The sequence below is a fragment of the Camponotus vicinus genome, unplaced genomic scaffold (assembly GCF_025532165.1).
Source record: "Camponotus vicinus isolate PSW18456_S1 unplaced genomic scaffold, iyCamVici1.0 SCAF_3, whole genome shotgun sequence".
Lineage (NCBI taxonomy): Eukaryota > Metazoa > Arthropoda > Insecta > Hymenoptera > Formicidae > Camponotus > Camponotus vicinus.
This window is the reverse complement of record NW_028141967.1, coordinates 3,196,555-3,216,944: the sequence shown is the minus strand read 5'-3', so window position 1 is coordinate 3,216,944 and position 20,390 is coordinate 3,196,555. Positions and strand designations below refer to the sequence as shown.

The 20,390-nt window shown below is 35.4% G+C and overlaps 4 protein-coding genes and 1 long non-coding RNA gene across 12 annotated transcripts in view; 3 read left to right on the top strand and 2 right to left on the bottom strand.

The window, feature by feature from the left end:
• The window catches only part of Rho-5 (rhomboid-5), a 79,875-nt gene extending 73,875 nt beyond the window's left edge, over positions 1-6,000 (top strand). For all 5 annotated transcript variants that reach the window (XM_083095475.1, XM_083095477.1, XM_083095476.1 and 2 more), the window contains one exon: positions 87-6,000. In XM_083095475.1, the coding sequence (XP_082951601.1) occupies positions 87-518 (432 nt within the window). In that variant the 3' untranslated portion in view covers positions 519-6,000. The remainder of the gene's footprint in view (positions 1-86) is intronic.
• On the bottom strand, positions 4,201-7,621 carry LOC145969396 (dynein light chain Tctex-type 5-like). 3 transcript variants are annotated; one of them, XM_083095506.1, is made up of 6 exons: positions 7,464-7,621; positions 7,170-7,306; positions 6,730-6,923; positions 6,134-6,391; positions 4,535-4,851; positions 4,201-4,390 (listed from the first exon to the last, which is right to left on the bottom strand). In XM_083095506.1, the coding sequence occupies exons 1-4, from the start codon at positions 7,471-7,473 to the stop codon at positions 6,226-6,228; spliced, it is 507 nt and encodes a 168-aa protein (XP_082951632.1). In that variant the 5' UTR covers positions 7,474-7,621; the 3' UTR covers positions 4,201-4,390; positions 4,535-4,851; positions 6,134-6,225. The 3 variants fall into 3 exon arrangements, with proteins under 3 accessions (XP_082951632.1, XP_082951633.1, XP_082951631.1); XM_083095507.1 differs by having other exon boundaries at positions 4,709-4,851; XM_083095505.1 differs by lacking the exon at positions 4,535-4,851.
• Positions 7,622-7,858: 237 nt separating this feature from the next.
• Positions 7,859-10,155, top strand: Max (MYC associated factor X). The gene is made up of 4 exons (XM_083095508.1): positions 7,859-8,046; positions 8,113-8,169; positions 8,649-8,883; positions 9,458-10,155. Exons 1-4 carry the CDS (start codon positions 8,008-8,010, stop codon positions 9,628-9,630), a joined length of 504 nt encoding a protein of 167 aa, XP_082951634.1. The 5' UTR covers positions 7,859-8,007; the 3' UTR covers positions 9,631-10,155.
• A 760-nt stretch (positions 10,156-10,915) lies between these two features.
• On the bottom strand, positions 10,916-14,095 carry LOC145969393 (cytochrome c oxidase subunit 6B2). 2 transcript variants are annotated; one of them, XM_083095501.1, is made up of 3 exons: positions 13,962-14,095; positions 11,782-11,884; positions 10,916-11,223 (listed from the first exon to the last, which is right to left on the bottom strand). In XM_083095501.1, the coding sequence occupies exons 2-3, from the start codon at positions 11,862-11,864 to the stop codon at positions 11,055-11,057; spliced, it is 252 nt and encodes an 83-aa protein (XP_082951627.1). In that variant the 5' UTR covers positions 11,865-11,884; positions 13,962-14,095; the 3' UTR covers positions 10,916-11,054. The 2 variants fall into 2 exon arrangements, with proteins under 2 accessions (XP_082951627.1, XP_082951626.1); XM_083095500.1 differs by lacking the exon at positions 10,916-11,223 and having other exon boundaries at positions 11,825-13,195; positions 13,962-14,088.
• Positions 13,718-20,156, top strand: LOC145969399 (uncharacterized). The gene is made up of 4 exons (XR_014438090.1): positions 13,718-14,351; positions 14,727-14,968; positions 16,428-16,590; positions 18,679-20,156. It is a non-coding gene; the product is annotated as an uncharacterized LOC145969399 (long non-coding RNA).
• The last annotated feature ends 234 nt before the right edge of the window (positions 20,157-20,390 follow it).

Genomic DNA, 20,390 nt, shown 5'->3' with positions numbered 1-20,390 from the left:
TAAATACTCTTAATTCATTTTTTGATGCATATTAGCGAAAACAAGTTTTTTGTTTTTTACTTATCAATAATGATGTTCGTTTGCAGGTGGGTCCAGCTGGCGCGCATTTCGCATTGCTGGCTACGCTGGTGGTCGAAATACTGCATTGCTGGCCGATGCTAAAACATCCACGTCGCGCACTGTCTAAGCTAATCCTGATCCTGGTGGGATTGTTGATGCTGGGTATCCTACCGTGGGTGGACAATTATGCGCATTTATTCGGCTTCATCTTCGGCTTCTTGGCGGCCTACGCGTTGATGCCGTTTATTTCCTTCGGCCATTACGATCGTAGACGGAAGATACTGCTCATCTGGGTATGCCTGATCCTGATCGTGGGCTTGTTCGCCCTGTTGCTCGCCCTCTTTTACAATGTGCCAGTGTATGAGTGCGAGGTGTGTAAACTGTTCAATTGCGTGCCATTTACCCGCGACTTTTGCGCGTCTCAGAACATCAATTTCAAACGGGAGGAGCAAGTATGACACACGGGGCCGCGGTTCATAGTCGAGCGCGAAATTGTTCCGTTCGGCCCCCGTCTTTACGCTTCTCATCATCGCGCACATCACTACAATACACCGTCATTCACCGCGCTGATTTTGGCGAGTCTCCTCATCGAATCCCGAAGACACAAAATCAGTTAAAACTGATTCAAGGATATTTTCGTTTTATGGATAACTAAAGCTCGTAATCCTTGAAATCACTAAAAGCTCGTAATTATACAAAAGAAGAAAGAAGAAAGTTTTCAGAACAAAATTAGAAAATTTTTTAAATCTTTGGGAATGCTGAAACGAAGATCGAAGAATTAATTATGCGATTTTTGCGAAAACTAAATGCAAAGTCAGACAAATTTCCTAAATTTCTAACGAAACTGAAAGAAGATCAATAAATATTTTTTTTGTTAACTGGAGGAAAGATCAAAAGAAGAAAATCTTTTGTAAATCTTAAATCTTTAAGAACTATTGAAACAAGAATTTCTTGAATCTTTAAAAAAGTTGAAGAGAAAGAGAGAGAAAGTTTTCGAAAGAAATCGAAGAAAGTTTTTTAAATTTTGGATAAAGTTTGGAAGAAGATCATAGATATCTTTAATTCTCAATCAGAGAAAAATTTACAAGTGGAAGATTTTCTGGATTTCTCTAAAAAAGCTAAAGAAAGTATCAGAAGAATAATTTCTTACCTTCCTCAATAAAACTGAAGAGAAATCCAAAAGAAACATCTTTTTGGCCTCCAGTCAATATTTAACGATTCGGATTGTCGAGCTTTGAAGATTGTGAAGGATTAGTGTTGCAATGTCGCGAACTTTGAGAATAATCCGATTATTTAACAATTGTATTCCACGATGAAACAAATCGGATCAGCGAGCTTTTAAAATTTCACAAACAAAATCTTTTATCATCAAAGTTTCGACGTTTCCCGAACTTTGAAGATCAACGATCATTTTTGGATCGTCCGTGAGAGTGATATCATGGTGCATTCGGGGGACATGGGGGTTTGATAGTGCCTGGATCGAGCGGGTGAAGGTGATGGAACCCGACCGACATTTTCGCTACTGCCAACGAACGTCAGAGAGGAACTCGTGTTCGTCGACGCACGACGATGCCTTAACATTATTAAGTCCCAGCGTAGTGATTGGCTCCCAACGTGAGCTGGCTGAGGCTCAGCGGGCCTTGAGGGAGCCCAGGACTCTGAATCGCCGACGGAGTGTGTGTGTGTGTATATAATATACATATATATATACATGGATTTCTTGAATGACCCGCTAATAATGACGGATGGGATGCTCCATGGATTATTTGGGATTCCGCAAAGTTTGACATGGTAGCATCCATCTCCTCAAGGTTTGTGTTAATAAGAGAAAGGAGGAGAAAAAAGTTGCAATTGTAAATAGGATCGAGTCTTGTTACTGTTGTAAGAACGACCTTAGTAAGTTAACTTTAGGGAGAACTTTGAAAGTGCACACGTCTTTCGTCTCTGCACAATATAGTCCCCCGCACCTCCGACATCCGGAACTATTGTCTGTGATGGCTTGACCTTGGAGATATTTTTCGTAGCACCGCGACGGCCGCGAGCCTTCCTGCAGGGACGATCGGTCGATGTTCACCAACTGGATACCAATCAATAGCTCGTTGTAAGCAAGATTTGTCTCTCTCCGATTTTGTGATGAAACTTGATATATTTATAGAAATGGGTAAAAACATTGTGGAATTTCTTTCTCGTATCTAGTCGAAAAAAGTACGTTTTTCTTAATTTTGCCTCTTTCGTTATATTGTATAATAATATTAGTTATAGCGACACATTAAACTTTACAATATTAATAACTTTATACGTCATTGATCACTCTTTTACACGATATTTTAACGATATTTTAAATGTCGTTTTAAGTATAACACTCACAAAACTGGAGTTTATATTACATTTTGATAATGCCAAATTTCTCTCTCATGAAATTGTAATATAAAATGTAGTACAAAATGTTTGCAATGTCGTGAAAAATAACAGTGAGATGTTTGATTGGTATTCAGAGGATACGCTCCTTATCGAGAATAGGAGGGAAAAGATAGTCCGAGGCAGAGGAGGCGGAAGGAAAGTGTTAACGATTTAAGGTGAAACGAATCAATTTTTTATAATGGCGTGAAAGAGTGAGAGAAAGAGAAAGAGAGAAAGGAAGGCGCGAATATCAGAATTCTTAATCAATTTTGAAGTCTGTAAATACATATTTGCGATAATGCGAGGGAGTAGACAGATAAGAGAGGCGGTGGAGAAAACAGATACACGACATATAATATATGCGCGAGATGATTTGCTGATTTTAATCTAGAAAATCCGCATCGTTATTTTTATTTAAAAATAAAGGAAGAAATATCAGATTGCTACTAGCATTTTGTAATAATAGGAGTTCCTTTTTTCATATCTAAGTGACATGAATAATTAAATTTGTGGTCGGAATAGCGATTTTAATCTCTATCTTATACTATTTTATAATTCATTGCAATGCTTTATATGTGGCTACATCATATATCACTTTATTATAGAAACTGTTTTATATTAATTTTGCAAGTAAAATTATATTTGACTATGATCTCAAATTAAGATAAATGCATTATTTATTCAGTCACTTAAAACGACTTTAAATAACGAGAAAATATATTGCAAGCAAATACTTTTGAATGCAAATAATTTTGAACTGAATAATATTCAATGTAAAATAGATAAAATAAATTTACGAGTAAAATATTATCAATGAAATGCATTATCGCATATATTTTATTTGTACGATATATTTTCCTATGTACGTATGATATATTTTATTGCGCGTGTTTATTATTTTAATGTAGAAAATGCTAATTACAAGCGTATCACATATGCCGATTATAATTGCTATCACGCTCGCGCTTAATTCAAACCGTGCATTTTGAAAACTTTGTGATATACGATTTGATAATCGCACGGAGGAAGAGAAAGAGGATACGGAAAAGGAGAGAAAAAAGAAGCTCTGTGTGCGTGAGTGCGTGCGCGCGCGCGTGTGTTTGAGGTGATCCACCGCCCTATTATAAACTTTTTTTCGAATTATATATATATAAATATTAAACGTATACATACGCGAGTTAAGGCGAATCGTCGATGATGAGCAAACGTATTGTTATTATTGTAAATGTGTCATATACAGATAATAGCATGCAACAAACACACGATACACGCAAACAGTATACACGAACATACGAACAATCGTATATACACATACACGTATACACGACGGAGATAGATAAATTGAGAACTTTCGATAATTCCATACCGATCACGGCGAGGTGGAATGTCTCGCCTTCTCTTACGGAAGCGACAGTGAAAGAGTGCATGTGTGTATGTATGTGGGTGTGTGTGTGTGTGCAAGAGAGAGAGGAAGAAAAAGTGAATAAGAGAGAAAAAGAGAGAGAGAGAGAGGGAAAAGAAAAGGCGTTTTCATCTCGGTTATGGTTGTTGTAGAACCCCCAAAAATTGCGGGCGATTTGCGCGATCGAATATATTTTGCATAATTAATTTGATGTAGTTTACGGCTGTGTAACATGACATTTTTGATGGAATTCATTACATGGATTGTTTCAGGAATCGCCTACTGTCACTGAGCCATACTGTAAAGAAGCCAAATTAAGAAAAGTAGCAGCTCGTTAATGTTTTTGATAATATTGTCTATATTTTAGAATAATTTTTTTAAAATAGGTTTTTATAGATTTTTTAATTACAAGCGAGTAGGAAGTTTTTTGGGCGGACGAAGGAATTTTAAAACATTCTATTGTTCACGATAGCACTATCTTTTTTTCTTGACAAACAAATCTCGACTTGACATGCTAGTTCCAATGCACTGAAAATTGATAAAAATAGCAATTATTAAAAGAAAGATTGTCCTCTATAAATATATACATATGTACAATTTTTTAATTTTTTCTCTTTAATCTTTCGATATTTATAAAATTGAAAAATTAAGGAGCTAAAAAATTCGTTCAACCTCTGTACATTTTTTGTGGCAAATTTTAATTCACAGGTGAAAGAATCTCATGCTTGTCGCTTTGTATATACGTATTATTTTCTTTTATATTTTAGATGTGCGAGAGGAAAATAGAGAAAAAAGATTTATCTTTATATGCTTTCGATAAAGTCTCCGATCGCGCGATTGACTTGCCATTTTTTGCGATGCGGCAAACCACCGCCGCCGCGCGCGCTCGCGCGCGCGCGTTTCACCTTGTAAATAAACGTATGCGTCAAAAATGGACCAAGGATTTACATAGTGCAGCTCGTGCGTGTAAAATTGATCGGCAGGTAGGACTGTAAGTAAAAAAAACTACGATGAATCTCGATTATTACGAAGAAAAGCTCCCCCGTGAAAACCCGCGCGAGCGAGTTCGGGGGTAGTTTTACGGAGAGATTCTCTTTCTCTGCGAAATAATCCCCAATCTTCGAAATCAAGAATTTCATTAAATGGCCAAATAGACTTTCAAGTTGAGATTTTTTATTCGTTTTTGAAATCTTTCTGTTTCGGCCTACAATGGTTGAACTACTGTCTAGAATATCCTTAAGACAGATATTTTTGTATGACTCTTAGTGTTCTCATAGTGATCGTCCTCAGCCATCGTTAACGGGGTATGTTTCTGGATTTTTTTTTTCATTTCTATAGATGTATATACGTAAATAGTAATGTAAACTACGTAAATTGAGAAGCGTTAAACGAGAGAGTTTTCGCAGTTTTAGGGGGACATTTGTAAAATTTTAACAAACTTGAGGAAAAGCAAAGGCGAGTATAAATATTTCATATTGCTCTGTGATTTCGAAGATTAGCGATTCGATTTCGCGTATAATGAATTTTTCGGTCGGTCTCTCGTCTCCTTTCTTAATTTGCTTGATTTTTGCGGTGTAAATAAGACGAGCGCCGGCGCGGCGGCGCTGGCTTGTAATTAATTAATTAGGCGCTCTCGCGCCTCTTTTATATAAATATTATACATATATACATATTATATATATGTATATTATAATACGACTTAAGAACATTCCACCACGGCCGCGCGGTATTATTTTTCTGTATCCCTGTATCAATAAAAGCGCGATATAAGTATTAAGAACGGACTTTAAGGGAATATACGACTGTATTAAAAATTGAAGCTCGAGATAACTTATTATTATGATCACATCATCATTATCATCATCATCACATTTACCATTATCACGCCCATTATTATTATTGTCGTTGTTAATATCATTACAATGATTACCTCGCCCTCGGTTTTCACTATATTCATCGGTGCCCTTCGATTACGATTATTATTAATAATCATAACTATACATTGTACTTGTCGCTGTTATATACATACACATATATAAATATATAAATATATAAATATATATAAAAGAATATATATATACGCGAATGATATATATATATATATTAATTTAATAACAATAAAGAAAACGTGAAACACGTGATCTAGTTTGTATCACGGATATTGATCCTTTCTTCAACCAAAAATGCATCACCAAACATTGAATCGAGTTGATTTTTCGAGTACATTTTTCTCTTCATATTGTTTAATTTTTAATTTCAAACACTTGATACCTTTATTTAATTCGAAGCTAATATGTTCCAGGATTTAATGCTCATCATCACCAAATTGACACAGCTTCAGCGATTTTTTTGATTTGATTTGCTCATTCGTAATAAGTACCCACGACAAGGCCCATCGCAGCGAATTCCGGAGTCTCGATCACGTGGGTCGAGTAAGTATCTTTCTGAACGTCCCATAATTTGCCAAAACCGATGTGCACGTCTTGCCCTAATTTCTGGACGATCGACATGACGATTACAACTTTGTATCTGGAAACAAGGAGAAAATGAATTACAAGTACTGCTCGGATTTAAGATACAGATTCTTTGCAGCACACATTTTCAAGTGATGTAATTACTAAATATTTTTTATATACAATACTCATTTAGGATTAATTAATTAAGATATGTAGTAATAAAAATGTAAATATTTCGCTAAATTTGATAAATTAATTCGAACTGATTCAATTTTACTCGAATGCGCTCGAATTATTTTCGATTGAATCCACACAAGGGAGAGAGAAAAGAGAAAACACTTTGTAGATATTTAAGATGCATACTATGATTAAATGTAATTATTGTGTCTGTTTAATTGATTGATAGATTACCGATCGTAATTCTTTCTGCAAATTCTGTCGCGCATCTCGGCCGACATTTTCTGACAGATTTGCGTACAAGTCTCAGGGTGATATTTCAAACCATTTAAATAATTTCGCATCACATCGATCAATATTAGGTCAACGGTTTCGCACTTGAAAGATTTGTAAGGCTCAAGGCGGTAAGTATTTTGATATCTTGGAATCTAACAAATAATTTCCATAATTTTTTATATTTAATATATCGTCGTTTAGTATATATATAGTCATAGCAATTATTGAAATCTACGTTTATTTATTTTGAAAAAAAAAGCTGAATATATATCTTTTTTGCAATCTTTTTAATTTTATATGATTATCATTATTTTTTTGGCTAATTATATAGATTTTTACAATTATTATATATAAGATTTATCTTGACAAACTTTTTGATTGATTTTAACTTATGATACCTTGAAGCCACCTTTGCCTATACGAAAGGATAAGCTACCCTTGTATAATCCTGGTAAAAGGGACACGGTACTAAGATAGGCTCTCGATTGAATAGCTCTACCAATTATCGACCACCCTTTCATTGTGGGTCGCTGTGCTGAAAATTAAAAACATTTTCAGGTTTTACGAATTGTTATCAATCATTATATTGATGTTATTTCTATTAATTGATCATTATTATTATATATTGATTTTTACGTCAAAAGAACTTTTTATTCATTTTCTCAGTCTACTTTTAATTAATCAAGACTTACCTATGCTCATGTTTCCCAGAATATCCTGTCTCTTTTCATATAAAAAAATTGAAAGAATTATTTGAAAAATTACGTATATATGTAAATGTAAAAAATTTTATTTAGACTTTTATCTTCTTGAAGTTGCCGCATTTATTTTGTCATTATTATTATTATTAGCTCCATAATTTTTTTACTATTGTAAAGACAATGTTTTCTACAAAGTTATCTTTTTGCATTTGAATATTTTCAAAATATAGTAATATTTAATTTGCACTAGTGCATGGATTTATTGACGATCTTGATTGGCTGTGCCATGTTGGAGAGCTTTCAGTCATGACCGATGTGGCGCCACGAGCGTTTAAAAAACGAAAATATGGACGCAACCTTGTATTTTCATGATACATGAGTCGCACGCGCAACGTCAGGTATACAGGTCATTTGTTGAATCGCGTTCTGGTCTGTTTTCTGTTCCTTGTTATCACGTGACTGGTTCTATCCGAGGACAGGCGACGAAGCTGGCTCTCACATTTTCAGGACCAAGCTTGGACACTCTGCGATAAGGATGAGCGACGACGATCGAGACATCGATATCGAGAGCGATGTAAATAGCACGAAATATTTTGCGCGAAAAATATTTTCCCAAACTCACGTATCCTTTGTTTTCCAGGAGGAGGATTCGGACTCCAGGTTACGGCATTCCAACAACGCGCAGTTTTTTTCCCAGGTGAGCGTCACGATCGATCATCCTTGCCACCGTAATTGAGTTTATCGAGTCCTGCCAAGATTTTTCGTCGCATGAAATTTCTCAGGAATATTTCTGAATATTTTTGAATTGTTATAACCAACGAATCTGATGATGCTAATGCTGTAGATGCAGCAAGTGTTTTTCAGATTTCTGAAAAAATACAAGCATAAGACTTGATTGGTTAAGAGTGGACTGAAAAAATGAATGACAAATTCTCATAACATGCACAAACAATATATAGTAATAATAGTGATCAATTGATGTTATTTTCATAGAATAATACTCTGATTTTTTCTGCACGCCATTTAATATAAAAATGTAATACTCTGTGTCCTTTCACGTGGGTGACTTTTCATTTTTATGTTTAAATTTCTTACAGTTAGTTTTCTTTAGATTAAGAGATGGTTTAGCAAAGGAGTAGGTGGTTGATAATGTTTGTGTATTCTGTGTAATGCTAGGCAGAGAAAAGAGCGCACCACAATGCTTTGGAACGGAAGCGACGTGATCATATCAAAGATAGTTTCTCAAGCCTCAGGGATTCAGTACCATTTCTTCAAGGAGAGAAAGTTGCAAGCAGGGCGCAAATCTTGAAGAAAGCAGCAGATTACATTCAATTCATGCGGCGCAAAAATGCTACTAATCAGCAAGCCATAGATGATCTCAAGAGACAGAATAGTCTTCTGGAATCTCAAAGTAGGTAGTCTTTTCATATGTTTGTACCTAAATAAAAAATGGCAATTTGTTTTTGATCAATTAATATCATCAATAGAAATATTGAAATATTAATACAAGTTTTCAAATTAAGCATTAAGAAGAAATTTGCCAAAAACTGTAATTTATTTATAGATACTACATTCAAATTCATTTGAAATTAATATAGTTTTAATAGCTTTTAGGAGAGACAGAGAGATACCTAATTTACTAAAAGGCTTTTCCTTCTCAATTATTTATATCTCAAAAAAACTCATGCTTTGATATATTTTAATATAAAAAGTTACTTCAGAACCACTAAAACATCTGTAATATCTTATATAAGATTGTATCCAATTTTTATTCTATTTTTACTTATTTTGTAGACACTACTTTCAATATTTTAGGCAATTATTTTTCAAAGACAAGTGAATAGAAAAGTTACATATCAATATATAGTATACACATGTCCAGAGTACACGATATCTATTATAAAATAACAAATATTATTGTTATTGTGATTGTAGAAAATGCCGAAGTCGAATTTTATTGTTTAACGATTGATTTATTCTTGCAGTTCGTTCGTTAGAAAAGGCCAAAATTACTGGCAACTTTGCTGCTGAGACATGCGAGGTAACAAAGTCTGAATCAGTGGGTGATTACAACGACACCGAATCGGAGTCCTCCGACAGCGAGATTGGTCGGACAATTCGGCCAAAGAAGCTGAAGGTCACTGGCCTCCATCATTGACGACGATATACCTGTACTTTCCTTTCTCATCATCTTTCTTTTCTCATGTTTATCAGTTTTATGTGTTTATCATCTCGCTCTCGATCATTGTTTGATAAATACATTGTATATTAATGTGTATTGTGGGTAGATAGATATATAAGTAAGTGATTTAGATTATATTCTGTTACACACACATATATATATATATATATATATATATATATATATATATATATATATATATATATATATATATATATTATAATATAGGCGACTGCGAAGAACATGACTAGATGTCAACGTGTCCAACAAAGACTTGTAATTAATCACGCAAGTTATAGGTAACAACTAAATAATACGTTAATTAGTTTGAAAAGTGTATGTGGAGAGGTCCCATTTGATTTTCCACTTTCGACCTGCGTGAAATATGACGATAATTAGCTCGTCAAGATAATGATATCTGCAATATATTTATGTTTACAATTTAATGTGTATATAAATATTTATTAAACATTGTATACCAATAAATATCAATATAAATAAGTTTGTCGATAGTACATAATCGATCGCGCTTTTCATGGCTGCAATCGATCCTGCTTCCTATCTTGTCAAAAATCTCATATCTGTAAATATTATCAATATAGATTAATTACATAGTCATTTTATTTAATTTAGTGGTAACCAGATGTTATATCGCAAATATTGTTAGCTTGAAAAATATTAATGATTCTTTTTCTAAAATCATTCATGTTATTTTGAATTGAAACAATATCATATTCTTTTAGTCAATACAATAAGATTATTTTTCTTTTTCCCTGTCTCTTTATTGTTTATTTTTCTCATTGCAAACTTACATTTTTATTGAAGTCTTCAACCATTTACATCTCCAGAAATCGAACGTTTGCTGACATTGAACCGAGCAGGAATCTTAATGTTTATTATTTAAAACTATGCAGAATGTTTGTTGTTTATTGCGTCAGAGAATAATTAATGTTAATTATGTGAAGAACGCGATTTATAGGAAGCGTCGATTAAGTTGAAAGGATAAATTGAGAAAAAAAATTAATATTGTACTGAATATTTTTATATTGAATTACATCTACTAAACTTATCAAAATTTGTGAGCGCGTGTTATTATTGAGTTACAGAGTACCGAAAGAAAAATTTTGAATTGTACAATTGAAGTGTCTGGATATAGTTTTACAATTAGAAGAGAGGAGTGTAACTAGTACGTGTGTTTGCGCGATCGCGTCTATCGCAGTCATTGCGGGAAATCTTGTTATGACGAGAGAACGATAAAAGATTGAAGTATCATTAAATTTATTTAGGTACGAGTTATTTTACAAACAGGAAATGACACGCGATCCTAGAATCCTGTTCTTCGCTTATTAAACAATTCACTATGATGAAAAGCTGACGCGCGATGTAACTGCAAGGAAATCCTAGATGCGACCAGCAAACGTGCCCGCGTCGATCTGCTCGTCCCACTTTTCTAACCAGGCGTTTGGACACATCGATTTGTAAACCCTCTTAAAATATTGGCAGGCCTCGTATTCTTCATTGTGCTTCTTCTTGCATCGCTGGAAGTCTACGTAGCTCTGGTAACAGTATCTACAGATCATTATGTTCAATTACAGGTGCTATCTTGATTGAGAATAGTAAGGCAAAATAGTATATCTGTTTTTCTTTCTGTTTTTATGCACAGGTTTCTTTACACGTATATTTGGCACTGCGTTTCTGATGAAAATGTAACTGTAGAAAATCTAATTATAAATATAGTGCAACAATGATATAAATATAATTTCATCAGGCTTATAATGATAAAATATGTCAATGTTATTAATATTATATATCTTTATTTTCAGATTATTCTATTTGCACGGTTTTTATATACATAACATACATTTCCCCTCTCCCTAACAATTTAAAAAATAACAAATTAAAGAGAGAGATCTGGATAACTTCCTTTTAAATTTTGATAGTAAGTAAGACTAATATATGTGTGATGCATGAGCCTTTAATATGATAAAAAGAATATGTGAAAATATATAAATTATATTGCACTTTATTATAAAAGAATTAAATTCTTTGATGCAATAAAAAGTTAATCGTGTTACATTTTTGATATACATTGATACCGATTAAAACCGGACCGTTTTTTATCCTTACCTGCTCTGATTTTGATTAGGAAACCTAGGATCGTACGGTGCAGTTTGTATTGAAGCCTCGGTGAGATCCGTAAATTTCGTCATGTTTGCAGCAATATAGGACACTGCTCAACAAGTCATAAATTATTTAATCTCTAAATCTTAGCACAGACTCTCTCGCGTCTTGTATCTCGACTCCTCTCTTCCTCTTTCTACCCTCTTTTTGCGTAAAAGTAAATTCTATGTTTCTCTCTCGCTCTCGTCCATTCGTCTCTCAAAGCACACGCGACACTATATCACAAATAAGTTCGCTTCTCTCGGCCACTTTTCCCTTCACCGTTATATCTTTTCATCTGTTTCAGAGAAATTCTTACAGAGAAATCTTATAACGCTGAACTTGGATGACCATGAAGCTCGCGGTGAAACGAAATAAAAGATGCCTCCAGAAGCGGTACTTGTTCCGCGATTTTCTTAAGAATAAAACCAAGTGTCTTAGTATAGAAGAAAGTTAATGAGCTAAGTATGTATATAAAGAAGGGCTGACGCGAAGTGTCCAAGTTATTTAACCAAGGGCCGCGTGTTGTCCTCCTCCTGGCAGCAAACCTCCCGATACTTTTTCACCTCCGCCATGTACAGCGACCACGCGTCCTTTGGTTGCTCCACCGTCTGTTCTGTCTTTGGTTTCGCCACCATGCCGGTCTTGAGAATCCTGCCACCTCTTCTCTTACCCACCATCAACGGTGGAGGTACTACGGGCTTCTCCTCTAGGACAGACGAAGTGGTAGGTTTCTGCGCCGCAGGCTGCATTTGTTCCTGCATCTTCTTGAACATCTCCATAAAGCTACCATCGTTCTTGAAGGCGTTCGGTGGCGGTAGAACAGTCGCTGTCTGATGCATCACCGTCCCCGCTCCCTCCCCGTGTTCGTCCAAAGCGTCGGATTCGTACGAGGGTGCCCTATTCGTGTGATGCCTACGGCTCTCCCTGTACCTGTGCCTGTCCCTGCTGCGATTACGACTGCGACTTCGTCGTTTGTCCCTCGAGCGAGACCTGCCTCGCGACCTCGATCGCGATCTGTCTCTTCTGGAATATTTACGCGATCTGTCTCTGTCGCGATCGCGGTCCTTGTCGCTGGATCTGGACCGTCTGTGGGAGCGTACCGGGGACGATCTGGAACCGCTTCGACGACGCTTGCGTCGCTCCTGGAGCGGCGAGCTGTTCCGCGAGGACCTACTGCTCCGATGATGATCGATGCTCGGCGAGGGCGAACGTCGCGAACTGACTCTGCTCTTGTGGTTGTCGTGTGACGTGCTGTAACTTGTGCTATACATAGGAGGCGAAGGCGGAGCAGGTGGCGATTCGGTATTCGACCTGGTGCTGCGTTCGTACCGCTTTGAGTCCATCACGATGCCGGGCCAAAGGACCGAAGGACGGACACCTATAAGGATAGAAACTGCCTTCCATGAGTTACACAGCTCATTCCGGATCTTCGCGCCTTCATCTGACTTGGGCTTTTTAAGTGTGCATTCGCGCGAGAGAGAGAGAGAGATAGAGAGACAGGCGGACTTAGAGCGAGAGAGTATAATGTAGTCTGATAGTTCAAACAGAACCAACAAAAGGTAATGGATAGGCAGCGAGAAAGAGAGGACGCTCACTATTGAATCAAGGGCATTGCCTGCAATCACCAAGCTGCAATTTATCATACAATTTCTACCGTTACAAGTATACAGCATGATGATTGTGCTCTGGCAGTATGTCTCGAGGCAAGAAGGAACGTACCTCAAAAAGCTCTTTGCTCATACATAATATATATTCTTTTACACCACAGGTATAAATCTCTAAAGATGCAATGACAATCAAAACTAGGTCCAGAATCCAGAAAGAGATTTAGACTTGAGTACTAATCAAACCACATGATAATCTTGAAAATTTCTCGTCTTTCAGGAAATCAACTGGATGAAGGGATGAAAAACTCGCCCGGCGAGTCGAGGAGATGACGTTACCGGAGGATCCAGGTCTCGAGTATCAGGATGAGTAGGAAGGTGGAAGCGAACGCAAGAGCCGTGTCATCGACGACTTCCCTCGAGATCTACTACCGGGGATGGCGATACCCTCCTATCTCACCGCACGTGCGGATACGACCGTCTCGTCGAGCGTCTCGCTGGACCGCCTAAGTAACGCTAATTTATCTGTATGCGTAATACCTTAATCAGCCGTGCGGTTGGAAACAAAATGGCCACTAAGAAACACCGCGCCAGACGACGACTTCGTTACGTCATGCACCTCGAGGAGAGGATGATCCCTCGTCCCGCTCGGTTCGCCACGAACGTTGCTGCGCATGCGGAGAAGCGTCCCGCGTGGCCGTTTGACAGATGACCGCCGATTGGTCGGACGGAGAGCCGGCCGTCCAATCGGCGGCCTTTGACATCGATTTCAGCGCCGTTCTAGTTCAGCTTAAAATATTCTCCACGAGTTTCTTCTCTTATGTTTCAGTTGGTTCGTGGATTATTTGCAGTTCGAATCAGTTTGCCGAAGACGCTGAATCTGCGAAAATGCAACATCAATTTTACAATTTGCAGTTATTTTGATGTTTTGTAAGTATATGCATGTATGTACTTGCGATGTAACGCATTACAAATGTATGTACTCTTGTTAGACTCGATTAAGGGTATTCAAAATTTGCGACGAAATTCATAGCAGAATTCCATTTATATTTTTATGTGCATTTATAAAATGTATATCAAAATACACACACACATTAAAATATGGGGCGCATAAAATTATGAATAAAATTTTTGTGTTGAATTTTCATTCTGAATTATGAGATCGCCTATTTTAATTATTATCCCCGGCTTCGACAAATTTTTTTATCGATATCTACAGCAACAATTTCGACTTTTGCAAGAGATGATGGCAAAATATGTTAGTAATTACTTATTTATTTAAAATCATACAATATATCTTTTCAGGCGTCCCGCGTCTGACAGATAACCGCCGATTGGTCGGACGGAAAGCCGGCCGTCCAATCAACGATCTTCGATATCGATTTCAGCGCCAATCTAATTCAGCTAGAAATATTCTCCACGAGTTTCTTCTCTTATGTTTCAGTTAGTTTGTGGGGATTGGAATTCGAATTAGGTTAAATATCGAAGACGCTAAATCTGCGAAAATGCAACTTCAACTTTACAATTTGCAGTTATTTTAATATTTTGTAAGTATATATATATATATTATTTTTGTAAAGTATATATGTATATACTTGCGATGTAACTCATTACAAATATACTCTTTTTGTTAGACTCGATTAAGGGTATTCATAATTTGCAACAAAATTCATAGCAGAATTCCAATTATATTTTTATGTGCATACATTTATAAAATATATATCAAGATACACACACGCATATTAAAATATGAAGCGCATAAAATTATGAATAGAATATTTTTGTTTTGAGTTTCATTCTAAATTGTAAGATCGTCAAAGACAATCGATGATATTATTAGCACTTTTAATATTATCCCCGGCTTCGATAAATTTTTTTATTGATATCTACAACAATAATTTAGTTGAGAATTTTTGCAAGAGATGATGGCAAAATATGTTATTGTTATTTATTATTTATTTAATTATTACTTATTTATTTAAAATACATCAATCATATGCATATATCTTTTCACATTTCCCTTCTTCCCCTCAAAATGAATATTATTATTGATATAGATATTTTTAGTGTTATATAAGAGTTGTACTGAAAATTGCACAGTGTTTCAGATGCAATCTTTTCTTTTACGAATTAATTTATCAATTTATAATTTCTTGTTTGGTATATCATTTAGTCTTATGTACATATCAAATAAAGACAGATTGATTGTGTACATTAAAATTATCGAGGAAAAATGAATTACAAAAGCGCGATATATTTTTCTGGCTTTAATTAAACATATCGAGAAGATATTTGTGTCTGTCAATAATTGTTTTATTAAATCTTTGATGAAAGTGGGGCATAAAAATATAATGAAGCAATAAATTGCTGCTCATGTGAGTTTTAATAGTATATAAAGTTCTGTTGTTAGCTTTCAATCGATGATATAGAAAGTATGCATATATAATTAGTGATGAGGAATCTTTCAAATATATGACCTCTATTTTTCTTTCAAAATTTGTTTAAATAATTTTTTGAAATGACACACATAATTAAGTTAATTAATTATTAAATAAGTATTAACTTTTTTAGATTTATCAATTTTTTTCATCAATAATTTCATACATCTCGACAATTTTGTAGAAATATTTATTTAATATATATATTTTTTTATAATTTTCATATTTTTGTCACATTTTCAATGTTAATTAATTTCAACAAATGGATAAACGACTTAATATTTTGACTGTTTATCAGCATAATTAATATGGAAAGAAATTAACGCAATGAAAAATTTACAAAAGCTTTTAAAATAAACTTCCTTAAGGTTAAATATACTAAAAGATTTGAATATTTTTAAAATTATAAATAAAGAAATTAAACAGTTTCCTTTTTTTTCAGTTTTCTTTTTTCCACCATACAAATAGTAATACATTAGTAATCATAATTGGCAATGCAGTCGCTATAAAATCATATAAAATATAGTAATATAAAATTTAACTGCATAATTAAACGATTTCTTTTCAGGCCCCATGGTCACGATGTAAAAATAAAACGCTCCAGCTATTATGACCCGGCATTAAAATCTCCTGACGTCACATCTCTCCCCGGCATCGATATTACTTTCCGATGATGCCAGTAAACTACCTGATGGTTCCTTAATCATCTTTAATCGAGCATACTAAATTTGGTATATACATTTATATGCATTTCGCATACGATAGTTAATGATTTAAAAGTAGCTCTCGGCTTAGCTCCTTTCCTATTAATTGAGTATTGTTTGACAAAGCAGATTTTTAGAATGTTTGATTATTAATTGTGTAAATATTCGATGACTCTCTCTCTCTCCCTCTTTTCAAATAATTTATACTGCGAAGGATTTCTCTAATTAGGGCAGAGAGTATTCATGCAAATCTTTTGCATCTAATTAATTGCAATAAAATCACGTATCTCAAAATTCAACATATGTATATCTTTTAAATCGACAAAAAAATTTCTTTCTTTCAAAGCATATCATCGCATCGGCACGTAAAAATTCATGTTGGTATTACGGGAATCGCGGAAGTTATTGTTTTGTAACATGAAGAGAGAGAAAGAGAGATGCCAATGGAGCAATTTCATCACGACGATGCGACGTAGCATCTCTCTCCTCTTTTTTATCTCTCTCTTTCTCTTTCTCTCTTATCGCGCGATAGTCCTTGAGGTTCTCCAGACCGAAAGAGGAGGGAATCGTGCACCGAGCTGCTCTACGCGTTGTATGCGAGTTTTGACCTTGTGGCATTTGGTACCTGTCCGTACCAGCCGACTCGCGCATACAACTCCACACCCAATCCCACAAGAGCAAAATAACTAAGCTATACCGTCTCCTTCCCTCGTTCGAATCCGTCTCCCTCCCTCTCCCTCCCGCTCGCGCCTCGCTCTCTTCTTCCTTCTCACCTTTCCTCTATCCGCTCGCTCGCGCAGCTCGCGCGCACGCGCGTACATCGCCGGGTCTTAATGGCGATGTAACGGGGACGTCAACTACACGACGCGATAATGACGAAGTTTGATATCGCGCGTCGCAAAATTGCGTCTTGACCTTTTCATTTCGCCGAAGACATTGAGAGATTTTGCATTTACTTTAAAAAATTAATTATTTATTCCGAACATTGATTTTTTCTTTAAGAAATTAATTATTTATTCCGGTTTCTCGCGCGCGTGTCATATTTAATAGTACAATCATTAACTAGATAAAAAATTGCGAGTTATTGGCCATCGTTTAATATGAAGAAGAAAGATATTTTTTTATAATATAATATAATATGTAATATTAAGATATTTTTTTATATTACTTGGATAGATATTTTTTATATTATTAATATACAATATAATTTTAATATACAATATAAAGATATTTAGTTTCTCTTCCTCAAAAGATAATTTACTCTTTTTTCTCTCCTCGAAATGACGCTCTTGTATTTTGATAGGTTTCATATTGACAGTCGGACAAAATCGAAAGGCAACATCTAGAATAAAGACAAGGCAATCTCTGATGAATAAAGTACATCGAAAAAAACCTAACTGTATCTATTATGTAAAAAAATATATAGGAGAATGCTAAAGAAATATTTAGGATAATATGTCAAATTAGACAAATTTAAAATTGAAAAATTTTAATAGAGAACATTTTTCCAGAAAAATTGTCTTTAATTGCAAATTCAAAATAATACATATTTTAATTAATACACTGACAATTGCTAAGGAACAATTTCTCGTAGAGCAATAATCTATTCTCTAGCATTTGTTAATTTTTCTCTCTCTTTCTCTCTCTCTCTCTCGTATAAGATTTCAAATTAAATAATAAATTTTTTATAAAATTACTCATTTACGTAATAAGCATTATGTTTTCAATCGCTTAATTTAAAAATATTCTTAAAATTTGAATTTTTTATAAATAATTTAATAATTTATAAATTTTATTATTGATAATTACAAATTTAAAGTAAATTTAATTAAATAAAAAAATATTTAAATTAATAAAAATTTTAAAGTAATAATGATTAAATTAGTATTAATATTATATAAAATATTAAATTGAATTAAAATAATTAAGAAATTTATTAAAGGAATTAGACAAGTAAAGTTATATAACTGATAATTTAAAAAAAAATCATCTTTACATTTCTTAAAGAACAGATAAAAAATCGCTCGTTACAGGACATCCGGTATAGCATGTAAACACTCTTGTATCTACACTCTCTGTCTAACAAACGCAATTTTGCGATTCTACTGTTGTCAGGCCGAGGATCGTGGAGGTGGATTCTCGAGCGATTCGGAGACGGCTGAATATCTCGGTGAAGACGCAGGAGACGTCGCCGTCAGCGCGAGCCGGGCGTATTTACGTCGCGGGACAATGGAAAAGGTCGCAGGCTGTGGCATTTGCGGCGTTCGTCGCTAATAAACGTGTTCGCGAGAAAATGCGCAACGTATATTGGGCTCTGGCATAGTCGTGGACGGGCCTCTCCGCGAAGAGTGGAGCGTGAAATTCCCCGCTTCGAAGGAACAGTCTGCTCTGCGAGTGACTGTCGCGCTCATCTCGATGGTATTTCAGCGCACGACACATACACAGAGTACTGTACGATTAACCCAACAACCCTAATCTGCGCTCGCGATAAAGATACATTACGCGCGTAAATTATTTTCATTATTTTAATCATAAGTCTGGATCGACGATTAACATTTTTTCAGAACAACGAATGACGGAGCACGTGACATTCTGATAAAATAATTCTCTGGCATCTGAGCTTACTCGAAAATTATAGAAATCTAAGAACTTTGAAATATAATTAATAATTTGAAAATACCAAGAATCTCCAGGGTGTGTAGAGGAATTTAGCGAAGTCTGACAAACGACACGAGATTTGATTGATGACTAAAATTACGTGTCTGTAATGTTTGTAAAAGGCATTGCAAGCACCTGCTTATATTTACAATTCATTATCATATATTAAGTATAAATTTCTGAGCTGCATTTTTTGTACATCTTTTGCATTACTTGTAAGATAAGCGCGTGTTCGGATGAGGAGAGAGAGAGAGAAAAAAATGAGAGAAACGGATGTACATAAACTATTGTCGACATTTAATTGTCAATATTTAATTTTACGATTATTGTATGTCTAAGCGGACGTAGAACCGGATCTATCGTCGCATTAATGTTTGATTTGACGATTGTTAATCGTAAGGTTCTGAATCTCTCCGTTCTTGATTCGTCCACGCGACGAAGTCCGGAAACGCGGTAAACGTCAATTAAGCCAGTTTGTCTGAAAAGACGCTTCGTCAGATAAGGCAAGGTTAATCATCGTAACCGATCATTTCCCTCGTGTTTGCCCGGCCAGATTTAAAAACTGTCATCGAACACGGGCACATCATACGGATCGCTGCGTCTTTCGTCGTCGCTTGCTTACAAACTCGCGAGGTGGGAGGCGGAAGAGCGGCAATTTTCAGTTACGTCGCGGAATTTTCCAAATTCGCGTAATTTCGCGACGATTCGACGTAAATTCTCCCGGAGAGAATTCGTGAAACCAGAGGTGCCGTGACGCAAGCCGGGAATAATAGCCATTCGTCGAGAATTGTCAGGAAACGTGCGCATTAATGCAATACATACACACGCGAATCGCGTGGATACAGAACGACGAAAAAGTACCCCGAGGTAGTTTCAAGATTTTTCAACCGTTGTGTGGAAAGAAAGGAACGACATCGAGCGTTTTTAGCTGTCCTCGTGTGAAAGTTTCCACGGAAATTGCTCTTTCCTTCTTGACGCGTAATCGCGTAAAACGCGCAGCTCGAATTAGGATCTGGGCCTCTATGAAAAAGACCCTCCCGACTTTCGTTTCGCACGCTTTAACTCGCGACTGTTCGCAGTTTCTCAGTTTAATTTTCAAGACGGGGATTAATTCGTTAAAATATTCTCTCTTTTTAATCATTTAAATAATTACTTTATAATAATATTTG